Source organism: Atractosteus spatula, chromosome 8, assembly GCF_055471065.1.
Source record: "Atractosteus spatula isolate fAtrSpa1 chromosome 8, fAtrSpa1.hap1, whole genome shotgun sequence".
Classification (NCBI taxonomy): Eukaryota; Metazoa; Chordata; class Actinopteri; order Semionotiformes; family Lepisosteidae; genus Atractosteus; species Atractosteus spatula.
This window is the reverse complement of record NC_142713.1, coordinates 35267970-35281384: the sequence shown is the minus strand read 5'-3', so window position 1 is coordinate 35281384 and position 13415 is coordinate 35267970. Positions and strand designations below refer to the sequence as shown.

Genomic DNA, 13415 nt, shown 5'->3' with positions numbered 1-13415 from the left:
TCTTTAATAATTAGGACACCAAGGTCTCTAGAATAAGTTTCAGGTTACTTAGCCAGAATCGGGTCTCCAAGATCAAGAATAATTTCCTCTTGCATGGCACAAACTTAGATGAAGTGGAGGGTGATGGTGTTCCTTCTTCTCTCTGTATTTTATACTTCGTTCTGTTGAATACTCTAATGATTTACCATTAAGTTAAGTAAACAAAGTAAACCAGAAACCCCCTTTGATCATCTGTGTTTACCTGCTGTAGTTCACCTGCAGACACTATTGAATAGTGCAATAAAATGTGAAGTGTAAACTTTATACCCTCCCCATCTCATTACAGTATTCTTCTTCTTTGCATTTTCCCACTTATGTGGGGTCTGCTTGTTTGCACCGATTTTTCCACTTCGTACGGTCTGAGGCATCTCGGCGGGTGACTTTTACGAGGCGCATGTCGTCTTTCAGCCGAGTAAATGGTCGTCCACGGGGCTGGCGGCCTTCCACATTCAATTCGAGGGCGGTCTTTGCCATTGATGTGTCATTGCTGCAGAGCACGTGTCCATACCATCGCAGGCGCGATTCCCTCATTTTCTCAGTGATTGGGGCGACTCTGAGTGTTTTTCGCACCCCTTCATTCATGACATGGTCTAGTCTTGTCAAGCCGAGGGTCCATCGAAGCATCTTCATTTCCATTGTATGGAGTGCCTGTTCATGTTTCTTTGTCGTTGGCCAGCATTCAGTTCCGTATAGGGCCACTGTTCTGACCACTGAGCGGTAGAATTTGGATTTTAGATGTAAAGGGATCTTCTTGTCACATAGTACTCCAGTGACCTGCCACCATTTCATCCAAGCAGCACTGACTCGCATCTTGGCGTCTTGGAGGGTAGTGCAGTCGGTGTTGACACATGAGCCTAGGTACTTGAACTGTGTCACTTTGTTCAGTTGGACCCCACTAGCTGCGATTGTGCCATCGGTTTGATCACCGCATTCCAGGTACTCCGTCTTCTTGATGTTCAATTTCATTCCGAATCGTTCAAGGCATGTCTTCCACTCCTGTACTTGTTGTTCGAGGCCGTGTCGCGTTTCACTTGCTATCATAACATCGTCAGTATACAATATCGTCCATGGATGCCTCGTTTGGATATCTTTGGTCACTGTATCCATGCAAAGTATGAATAGCAGAGGAGACAAGGCTGAGCCTTGGTGGACTCCAACATTGATTGGGAAGGTGTCTGAGGTTCCAGCTGCGCAACGTACTGAGCTAGTGGCCTTTTGGTACAGGAGCTTTGTCCAGCTGACATAGGCTTCGGGGACGTGGTGCTGTCGCAGCGCCAGCCAGATGAGATCGTGCGGTACCCTGTCGAATGCCTTTTCCAGGTCGAGAAATGCCATGTGGATCGTTTTCCTCTTCTCGTGGTGCTTTTCCATCTGTAGGCGGGCTGCGTGTATGGACACGCACAGTTTTTCACAAAGCCGCATTGGTTTTTGCGAGATATCGACGATGGTTCTTAGTCGTGCGTCCAGCACACGCTCACGAATCTTCATTGTATGGCACAGCAGCCGGATCGGCCTGTAATTGGAGCAGTCATTAACGTCGCCTTTGCCTTTGCAAATTGGCACTGTGATGCTGGTTTGCCACGTTTCCGGGGGTGCCTTTTCCTCAGTGATCTTATTGAAGAGGTCCGCGAGCCATGCGGCTCCTTGTGTTCCAAGGAGCTTCCATACTTCGGCTGGGATGTCGTCTGGGCCAGTTGCTTTGCCACTTTTCATCTTGTTGATGGCGGTGGTTACTTCTGCGATTGTGATGGTGGGTACTGGGCCGGAGATGGTATCAGCTGCTGGTAGTGGAGGATGCGGAAATTCCTCGTTGCATATTTTCTCGAAGTAGTCCTTCCAGCGCCAGAGGATGTCTTTTGGCTTCTGCAGCATCTGTCCATTTTCATCTTTGATGTTGATAACGTGTCCTAGGTCTTGTGTGGCGTGGTCGCGTGCGCGGGCGAGTTGGTAGATCTTGTTTGCCCCACCAGGCGTGTCCAGTTGATCATAAAGGTCCTGGTAGTGCGCCGCCTTTGCAGTCGCCACGGTTCGCTTTGCGGTGGATTTCAGTGCGCGGTATTGTACAAGATCTTCTGGGCATTTTGTCTGCCGCCAGGTCTTGTAGGCGTCCTTTTTTGCCTTGGTTGCCTGCTGCACATCGCCGTTCCACCACCAGGTCTGTTTGTCGATAAAGCGCCGGTTTGGTTTTGTGGTTCCCAGGGTGGTTGCAGCGCATGTCTTGACGCGTTCAGCCAGGTCGTTCCAGTCTTCGCCGACTGTTGATCTTGGATTGGGCACCAATGGTCCTAGTGTCGCCTTCACGACAGCTCGATGTTCTGGTAATTTCCACCATTTGATGCGTTCAGTCTTGGTGGTTGGTCGCGCCGGGGTTTGGACTAGGTGGACTTTGGCATCCAACCGATGTTGTGGGGCGATGCTGTTGTACGGGATTACTTTGGTGTCAGTGACCATTTTGAAGTCTCGTCGTCTCACCATCCAGAGACATCTCATTACAGTATTATTTTTCTTATATACTGCAGTGTAATTTAGTTTGGAAGAGATCAAAATTGAATGCTTAATACTACTTGGAAATTTCTGCTGGTGCATAGTATACAGGTTTTAACTTATTCAGTAGTCTGCTAGTGTAAAGGAGTTATGCAAAAACAGTTTAAATTAATACACAGTACAGGAATCTTCCTGGAATAGAGAGAGACAGTTTGTCTGTCCAAGGCTAGGCTGTGCCTCCCACATCTAGATGTTTTACTGGTCTTCTGGGATTTGCTCTTGCATAAATGGATGTAAAAATGTTGAAGCTCAGTAAACACAGAAACACGAAATGTGTGCTTCATGTTCATCTGTATATACATTTTTTAAAAATATGCCTTTGTATATTTATAAAATGATAAATATAATCCCAATGAATCATTGCAATCTAGAAAACTATAAAAACAATATACTACAGTCAAAATGGCACTAGTGTCTTGTTTGCCATTTAGACTTTGGACTGTTTATTATTTTTTTGCAGTGTATTGTATATTGTTTTTTGAATATGTTTTTATTGTTCTGTTGAATTCTGTTTGAGAAGGTGACCAGGATATGAAGATTACGCTTTAACACACAAGAAGACTTTGTAAACTATATATATACACCATATATAAAGTTTCTTGGTTATATTGCAAACTCAAATGGAAAAACATATCTAAGATGTTAGATATCTAATTTCTCAGGAGCCCCATCCGATCCATCAGTGCTACATAGTAAAAACCTGGAACCACCCTTCTTAGAGCAGGTCATCTTCCCAAAGAAGTGACCAAGAACCCATTGACCACCCTGACAGGACTAGAGCCCCATGGCAAAGATCGGAACTTGTCCAAAACAACAATTTGTGCAGCATTACACAGGTTTTGCTTCTATGGGAGTGTGGCTAAACAGAAGCTAATAGTACACCTGGAGTTGGCTAGAAGGCATGTGGGAAGCCCTGAAGGCCCTGAGACTATGTGGCAAAAATGGAACTATTTGGCCTGAATGCAAATTGCTATTGCCTAGTGCAAACTAAACACAGGTCATCATCCTTGTAAAACCAACTATACCTTGAAGCAGGGTGGTGATAGCATTGGGAATTCTTTTCAGTGGCAAAGACTGTTTTTCATGTTTACACAGATATTTTTCCCCTTTAAAGTGTTGTGTATGTTGTGTGAATCAAGAGGAAAAATAATTTCAGTGCATTAAAAAATTTGATCATAATGCACCACTATTTGAAACTGTTCACCAGAGGTGAATGCTTTTCAGAGGTGCTGTTTGTATGATATATTCAGTGAAATTCAATTAAATTTCTTTAAGGTGAAGAGTTATTTTATATTTCTTCACAGCAAATGTCTTAGTAATGTTTTGTGTTAGCGAGCAAAAAGACTGAACCCCTTGGTATCTTGCTTAAATGTTTATTAGGATATAACATTTTACATTTTTAAAAATATTCAATTTTATGACATATTCTTTTTATTTTTTAATTTTGCTGTACAACAAAATATTTCCAAAAGCAGTAAGGATAGGTATGTTAATTTAGTTCCAGGATTTTCAAGATCGAGAATAAAGGTCTGAATATCAGTGTTTGTGGCTGTTGATTTCCGAATATTATTTCAACTGTGTTTCATTACACAGTGACTGCTTAACGTGGATTTGGTGCTTCTCTTCATTGAAGTGGGATGATTTACAGTTGTTTTTGACCTCAGATCAAGAATGTTTAAGAACTAACTAGTACCTTTATCAGACTTTAGGTGACTATGAAGTGATGCATGTTACTTTGCAATCTGAAAATTTTAAACCCTTTTGGAAAACAGCAAAATGATGTGGTGTAAATCTGTAGACTGTCTCTTTGGTATGTGAGCAAACCTTGCTTTTTCACTGCAGGAGAGAAAACTCAGATTTACATTCTGAAATGTAGGCTAGGTGCTAGAATGATAAGGTTATGTAAAACACCGGGGAGACCTTGACTGCCTTCTCCCTCAGGTATTTGTACACTTCATTATACATTAAAACAGAGTGTAGACACAAGGACCGGGTTCCTTGGATATAATTAACAAAGGAACAAAGGAAATGTGCTAAAGATGCAATAAAATAAATGACAATTTGAACAATAAAGTAAACTTGACCTTTACTTAATAGTTCAGCTTCAAAAATAAAACCTGAAGGAATATAAGACAGAGGAAATGAAGTGGGGATGTATGTATGTTATAAATTTCATAAAGGTTCACCTCGAGACTTTCTAGATTTGTCTAACACTGATTTGTGATTTGATTTGATGTGAAGATGTGCACATCTTGACAATCACCTTTGAAATTCTTTTCAGAAGCTTTTTTGACCTGTTTGATGTAGCACTGTTTTAAGACATAGAAAATAATGGTGAGAAAAAGTAACGGGAAAATCTCAGGGATTCACATGGTATAGAAAATATTTGTCTATAGTTTGCACAGTATGCTGACTGAATATAAAGCTGATCATAAAGTATGTGAAATGTTTAATTCTGTTACCCAAAGTTAGTAATTTCTTCAGTTTTGAGATTATTAATACTGAAAGGAATGTTTTGTTAATCCCTGTAGGAAGATCCGGACTACCGAAGGCCGATAGAAGACTACCATGGGTCAAGAATGATAGAATTCAGGTAAAATTGTCTTATTCAGCCCAAATGCTGACTTCTGAAATAACTTTTATTGATCCAAATATGTTTTATTCTTGTATGAGTTGACCGCTTCTGAATATGGTTGAGCTGTTGGCGTTGTAGAGAAAGTAAGCATTTTGCAAGACATGGATACGTGATAGTGGTTGTGTTTCTTGTTTGTATTGATTGTTTTAGTGCTTGTCGTTATTCCACACAAACCTTTTGAAACCCAGATTGGCATCCTCTTGTTTCATCTTTAAAGATATATAGGCACGTAGCATCCCTGAAAACACATGCTGTCATGACAGTTGCTGCTTTTTTCTCTTTGGAACGAGAGCCGCATGGCTCAGATGCCAACGCTGGGATAGACAACACTCACTGATATTGCCCTGCTGACTGTAACTGTGCTTTTCTCAGTTTTGATGATGATAATTTAGTACCCTGAACAGTGACTCTACATCATACACTGTAAGCAGATGCTTTTGTCAGAAATATCCAGTAAGGTTTCATTTGTAAGCTTTTTTAGCATTTAAGCTTTGTTGCCTGCAGGAAAATTTTATGAATTCGTATTTAGGTGTAACTATAGGTTTTTAGTTTAGCAAACTTTAATTGTAGAAAACTGAATTTTTAACACTTAAAACTCACTTATAATGTGTAGTGAAAGATTGTCACTTCTTTAAAACTCTCCTGTTCATTCTTTTCAGTAGCTCTACTTTTCTGATATTATTCTAGTATACACATGCTTTAAAGAACATTCAAGCTACTCTTAAGAAAAGGAAAATAATTAAGTGATAGTTCAGGTCAGAATATTTTCCAAGTAGGTTATTTTGTGAACATTTCTTATTTCAACGTAGTGCTTTTCATCCCACATACTCAAAGTGATTCAGATGTAGGAGATCCACTTTATCTGCTACTAAATTAAAGTTGCCATTTGAATAATACAGCAGATCAGGTAGATTAGTTAGAAATCACTTGATTTTAAATCACTTTGTTGAATTAAGAAAGATATTTAGAGAAGTCTGATTGTTGAAGCCTTAATTAGAATTTAACCAGTTAACTTTCTACACTTATTAACAGTACATTTGTTTTAGTTTTTTTTCTTAGTTTCCTGTAGTTAACCAGTAAAATCACATTTTCCAGTTGTTTTTAAATGCATTAAGTCTCATTAAAGTCCAGTAAATCGGTTTAGAGTCAAAATACAGATCGATCTGTGTTGTGAGCAGGACAAGTGGACTGCATATTATGCTGGGGCACTTATGACACATTCATTTTTAAATCCTTTTTTACATCAAAAGGAGTCAATTTCCAATGAGGTCCATTTTTTCAAAGAACGAGTTCAGAATCTCAAATGCCCTAGAAATGCTTGTACCTGATATGGCATTTACTTTATCACAGATTTTATTTCTCTCTAATAAATCCTGTTCTGCTTAGCCTGATGTTCTGCATGTAGCTCAGAAAGTGTACATGATCATGGGTTCTTAGCGCGCCTATGCTGATCTAATATGTCCCAGAGGTGCTCTGTGGAGGTCCTGTTGAGTCAAAATGGTAACAAGGCCATAATGGCACATTGTGCCAGGCCAGGAAAGTCTGACAGGTCAATGTGACGTGTCCATTACACAAATGCACTATACCAAAACACACACATTAAATGTAGTTATAAGAGAATAATTACATATTATTCTTTTCCTCACTACATAAAGTAAGATGCAGCGTTTGGGAATACAACATTAGCTCTATAACATTTCACAGGCAAAAATCCATCATTAACTGATATCCATTCACACTGTAATGCAGCGCATATTATGGCATCTCTGCCTTGTCTACATGTGAAACCCAATGTGAATGATCACTCTCATTGCATCTCTGTCTATCTTTTGTCTGCCAGAACAGACTGAGCTGTGATTTCTCACTGATCACAACTCAAAAACAATTTGTGTTTGAGTTGTTTGAGTTTAGAATGTCATTGTGCCCAAGAATGACATGTTGACCTATGCTAGTTATTCAACATCAAGTCAAAGTATGTAGTAGGCTCTGATACTTTATTCTGGAGCAGCCATCTCCAACTCCTCTGTATGGGAGCTGGTCTCGCCAGTGTGGTGTCTAGGTGTCTATGTAGCAGTCTGTAATGCATAACAATGTCAATCCCAGAAATACCTCAAAAGAATGTACTTCCATGGAGGTGTGTACATTTTGCCGCCCTGGCCACTGTCATTCATGAGTTGAACCCACCTGAATATATTGCTACTGCAGGTGTCACCAGACGCCAAAGTGTTAAACCCTCAGCTTCCCAATGGCTTCTTCCCTTTTCGTCTGTGCCACTTGTGGCTGCCCTGGTCAGTGCATGTAAAGGTTTATTCCATGCTGAAAAGATAAGAAAGGAAATGCAGCGTTTCCGCTGTGGAGCCTTCTTTGGGTGCGAGGTCCGAAGAAGGCTCCACAGTTGGAACGTTGTGTTTCGTTTCGTTCTCTTTACAGCATGGAGTAAACCTTTACTTGTTTTTTTTTGTGACCTATGCATGCTGACGCAGGTATCGACTCGAACTACATGGTTAGTGCACGTTTTCTTCAGCTTCCATTGGTCACAGGTGTAGTAACACATGAACACCACAGTTACACCTACATTTGTGTGTCTGCAAACCAAGTGATTGAAAATTGATTGTTCAAAAATGAAGTGCATGAAAAGGTTTTACTGATTTGTAAATGTGCATTTTTGCAATGAAACATTTTGCAATGAAAATCATTTCCATTTTTAATGCTTTTTAGTATAAAATGGTCTTCAAAATGGGAGTCTTCTATGTTCTGCCTTTTGAACTTGGCAGACATCAGGCAGAACTGGACAAGAGCCTCTTTTAAAGACGGAGAAGGCAGTAACCCAAGGAAAACAATGTAGTGGTTGGCAATGAATTATAGTTTTCAAGCAAGTCTTGTATTTGTGGATTTTTCTTTCATAAACGAAGTTTGGAAAATTGCTGCTTGGCACATTTGTTTTAATTGCTTAAACTGTCAGAAAAATAAACAGGGCTGCCTTCAAAAGGAAAAGTTTGTGTAGAAGCAAGAAAATAAGTACTTTTAATATTTTTTGAAAGCAGCATCTTTTAACTGGAATGATCTGGAATACGCTTAATGAAAGAATCCAGGAAAATGTATGTAGTCTGTGGCTACACATAGTCTGGTTGTAAAATTAAAAGCATGTTTTATTTGCTTCTTACAGTCTTTCCTTGGCTTATAACACCACTAGCAGGCAACATTTAGGAATGTGGGAGATTACATGTTATGATTTAAACTGTCTTGCACGCTTTTTTAAGCTTTGATTTAGAATTTTGGGCGTGCTTCACTTTTGCAATTTCATAAGTTTTGAAGACCAAAGAAAATCATTTTTGTAACTTTTTGAAGAACTAATCCATAAAATACTGCATCACATCAAACATTTTAAAAATGTGAATCACAAGTTTTTTGATTATGCATGACTTTTGAACACACTTATGTCTGATGGAGTAACATGAATCATGCATGTGAATATCTTTTACCATGTTCCTAACTTAGTCTAGATCATTTTTGGCAATCTCTTTTATACAGTGCTTGTTAAAAATGTGCATTCCTAATACTAATTGGTCTCCAAGCTTCAGAAACCTGAATAGAAATCTAGGGTGAATCAGAAAGAAAACCCTTTAGATGTTTGTCACTTAAACAGGTTTGTTATACTATATCTACATTAATTTAACACAATTCATCTTGAATTAGCTTTTTTTGTATCAATTGTACAATTGTATTTGGGCAGTAAATTTGCCTTATAACTTCTTTATAAGTATCGGTACAAATATCAGATAATGCTGTTACATACTGTATTAGGGGCCCAGGAGCATATTGTGATGCCATATAACATATCCACTATAGTCAGGAATGAAAACTAGTATTAAAAAGTATTAAACTGTAAAACTACCATTGCAAAATCCATAAATAAGGACATTTCCTTCTAAAAAAGTATGGATGTATCATCTTATAACAGTACTTATGCATTAGAAGTAAAACATAACTGTTTATATTCTACCCACGGAATTCTGCTCTTACTCCATTTCACACCGTTTCTGTATTTCAGTTGCATTATTTTACATACACCTATGGTTACATTTACTTCTCAACACAAATTTAAAATTAAATCAGACTGTAATCACATTATAGCTTTATCAAACTGAACACATGATAAGGAAGAGAAATTATTTTCTACTTCTTTCCTTATTTATATACAAATTAAACATATTTCTCAGAGGTCAGGGAGGCCATCTCTGCTTGATTTAGCCAGTAAAGGAAAGTTTATACACGCAGCATTATCATCTTTTTTTTTTGCATAGAAATGCTCATGATGCTCATTTTGAATACTGTCCACAATATTCCTGATTGCTCTGTCTCCTTATCCTCTCAGTATGTGCAGAAGTCTCTCTGCAGACATGAACTTAGAGTTCCATCTTCTCTGAGTTGGTTAAATGAACTGCAGGTTGTTTTCAGCTTTAACGATTCCTGATGCAGTACTTTATTGTCCAGTGTTATTCTATTGAGTTTGGCACTTGGCAAAAGTGGACCTAGATTGCTTTTTATAGGTGTCGTTGGATTCTGCCTGTAATGGATTTACAGATGATGTGAGGCTGGCACAACATCGGTGTTTGTGTAGCTGGTACACAAGACTGTATTTGTTCAGATGTTCAGATCAGTAGCTAATTTAGCCAGAGTAATGTGCGGGGAACTTTCTCCCTTTACAACTTTTCATAATGTTTTGGCAGTAAATTATATAAATGTATTCACTTTATTTAGTGTTATAAACTGATCAGATTATTGTAAAAACTAAAAGATTTTCTCTGCACTAAAAAAAAATTATTACCATCTTTCAAGAAAACATCAAATATATGCAAATACCTATACATAAATAATGGTGTCTCTGACTGTGGATTTGTGATGCCCCTGAATTTTATAAATGGTTTACAACCTTTTTGCACACTGTTAGGCATCATTAAGGAGGTCTTCAGGAATATCCTTTGAGAAGGACATGTTTCTAGATTCTGTGTAGGGAACCTCACTGTGATGATGAGAGCCAATGTTTGTAAGTTTTATAAAGAGCAGGGCTGGCCCAGATCGGCACTAATAGTGTAATAAAGTATTCACATAGCTTGTCCCAGTAACCCATTTAATTGAATTGATTGAACTAAGGTGGTGTTAATATTTTCACACAGGAACATTGGATGTTGGATGACTATATCAAATAAATGAATCTATCACCAGACTTTGGTGTTATTTGTTCATTTAGACTCCCTTTATATATGTCTAGGACCCACATGAAGCTTTTGTAACATTCAGTAGTGAAAATATGCAAAAATTCAGCACATCTGAAAGGGGCCGAATGCTTTTTCATAAAACTGTGTATATCACTTTTCTTCCCATTGCTTCTACTGGATTAATACATAGAATGGAATCCACTTCATCCAGGAGCCTCACTATACAAACAGTTCAGGCTGAAAAGTGTTAAACCAGTTTAATTACGGGGAACTTTAGGAAGTTACATAGAGTTGTCTTTTGCCAGGACACTGGGTTTAACAACTCTTTTGGAAAAACCTGGACTTTTTGGTCATAGGATATTTGATTATCAAGTAGTAAGAACTTGAAGAGCATCTCCTACAGTAGTGTTTGTACTGTATGAGACCGAGTTTTGGAAATTCTGGTACAGAGAAAAATGCTTCACCTACTGTTCCACAGACTCCACTTATGGCAGAAAACTGGACTTCCTTGGAGGTCTCTCATCCCAGTACTGTCTAGGCCCAGACTTGCTTAGCTTCTGAGATTTAATTAGATCAAGCCATAAGGTGAATGCTGATGATGCTGCTGCCAAGCATCATGTGTACCTAGTTAATGTAAAGAGAATACACTTTTACGGATATCTATGATCTTTTTCATTACTTTAATGAAATGTAGCAATGGATTCAAAAACATGGTGGCAGTTAATTTCTTCCCTTATTTCTTCTACAGATGCTGTATGACAAAGTTGTGAATTCATTAAGAACCTAAAGTAGAATAGTTCAGATAGTTTAGATCTCTGTACTTAGAGTTTGTGACTCATGTCATTCCCTGCTGTTGAGATAAAAAAATAAGTGTGGTCTGCATTTTGGAGAATGTTTATAGACTTCATTAGTGTGGGTTTTAAATACAGTATTTTGTACATACTCGTTAATATTAGCCTTAGTATGCTCACTTTGTTTTCTTTTAATGCTTTATTCGTGCACTGCAAACCATGAAACGGGACACTTTCGTAAAAGTCTTCAAAATGATTTTCCATCATTTGTGCAAATTGTCTTATTTTTTCTTGAGCTATATCCATAGTTCACTATAACAATATATGACATTTTACATGTATATCTGGACTTGACAGAGCCCTGTCAGTAGAAGCTTTGAAGAATGTACAGAAACAGATCCATTGATTATTCTGTTGTGTATGTCTCCATACACATAAGGGTGAGTCATGAATTCCCTTTAGGTCTTTACAACTCCAAAGGATCTTTTTTTTTACATGCTGTCCATTAAGCAGTGTAACCCAGTGGGCGGTTTTGAATATAGAACAAATTAATGTTCAAGGAGACGGTTATTTTCTTGAACTGTCCATACAGACAAAACAAGACTGAGATACAGTGAACCATAACCTGTGTAAAGTGAAGTTGCAGATTTCTGGAAAATAGAGGTCTATTCATAGAAGTATTTATTTTGATTAGTAATGGCAAACCAGAAGAAAAGGTCTGCTATGATGTGTTTTTAACTTACATGGTGTAACTTAAGCAAAATAGAGATGAAGGATAAAATGAAAAAAGTATAAAAGGTCTTTTCAAAATATTCTGTTGAGTAAAAGGAAATATATCCTTTAGTATTAAGTGTTGTGAAATGTCTGTGAACCATTAACCTCACCAGGATGAAGGAAATTGTACATCCTGTGACTTACATTGGATGGAAAATAACACCATGGAGGACCTGTGAATTATAAACATTTCTGGGTGGTGAGAGTCAAGGAAATAAAAATTCAATTATATCAATACAAGCAGCTAAACTATCAAGAATATTTTACTGTCCTTCTTGCCTTTGTAAATATATGATCTTAAAGAACAGCAATACAATTATTTTATAAAAAAAAAATAGTGACAGATTCCTAAAATCATAAAGTGCATACTAAAGATTTAAGATGTCAGCCACTTCACAAAAACTTGATTCTTACCTGTATTTCTTACAAGAGTGCAGTAGGGGGCAGTAGTGTCCTGCAATGGAAGACCATCGAAGACCCTGTTAATTTCAATTTTCTTAAGTTGAAAACCAAGCTTGATGAAATATAAAAAATGAGAAAGCAATAAGCTATGATTTATGTGTTTTTTGGGTACACTGTGCTCCTGAGTATATTTCAGTTCCAATAAATTAAACACCTTCCAGAACAGAGACAATTCTACAAATTTCCACTTTTTTCTGTTGCCTTCTCCTGCAGGTTACAGTCCATATATTGTTATCAATTTAAAAATGCATCCCATCTGTTTTTTTAGATATAAGATCGATATTTATGCAATGAAATGTTACATTCATTTTTCATAATTTTATTTTTTAAAATAAAATGTTAAATCGTTTATTGGGATAAAATGTTTGGCTTTTGTCATTGATTTGTTTTCTAAACAGACCATGTCCTTACCCACCATGCCGTGTGTGTCCTACTCTGACATCAGCCATACTGAAATATTCGTTTCTGTCAATTTCCTCGTTGGGAAGTGGTTAAATCAGTATTTTTCTCAAGTGCTTTGTATCTCAGTTACATCGTTTTTTTGTAAACTCTTCTTCTCTGTAACTGTTTTTGCTTTGCCAAAGTTGTATGAAGGCAAGTAAAATTCCTATGCGTTTTTTAGCCATCTCCTAATAAATGCTTTTTTTAAGTATCTCTGAAAAGCAGGGGAACAAGGCTGATGACCTGCGGGGAGGGGATTTGAGGGCACCCGACTGGGCCCAGCTTTCAGCTATTAGTGTGGTCGGGAGGTGGATGGCCTAACCCTGGTTGGGTAGCCTTCAGGAAATGCTGGCAGGAAGTCTTAGGAGAGGAACTCCCAGGAGCACTGCTTGATTACACTGGAAGGGCTTCACAGTGACCCTGCACGGAGGTGCCAAAAAACCAGCCAAGCAGCTAAAGTCATATTATAGGGCTGCAACCTGGAGCTTAATTGACTTTTGCTGAATTTGG

The 13415-nt window shown here is 38.1% G+C and overlaps 1 protein-coding gene across 3 annotated transcripts in view; it reads left to right on the top strand.

The window, feature by feature from the left end:
• LOC148829506 (periphilin-1-like) overlaps window positions 1–13415 on the top strand; it is a 96131-nt gene that overhangs the window by 19985 nt on the left and 62731 nt on the right. For all 3 annotated transcript variants that reach the window (XM_088923234.1, XM_088923236.1, XM_088923235.1), the window contains exon 5: window positions 5115–5176. In XM_088923234.1, the coding sequence (XP_088779360.1) occupies window positions 5115–5176 (62 nt within the window). The remainder of the gene's footprint in view (window positions 1–5114; window positions 5177–13415) is intronic.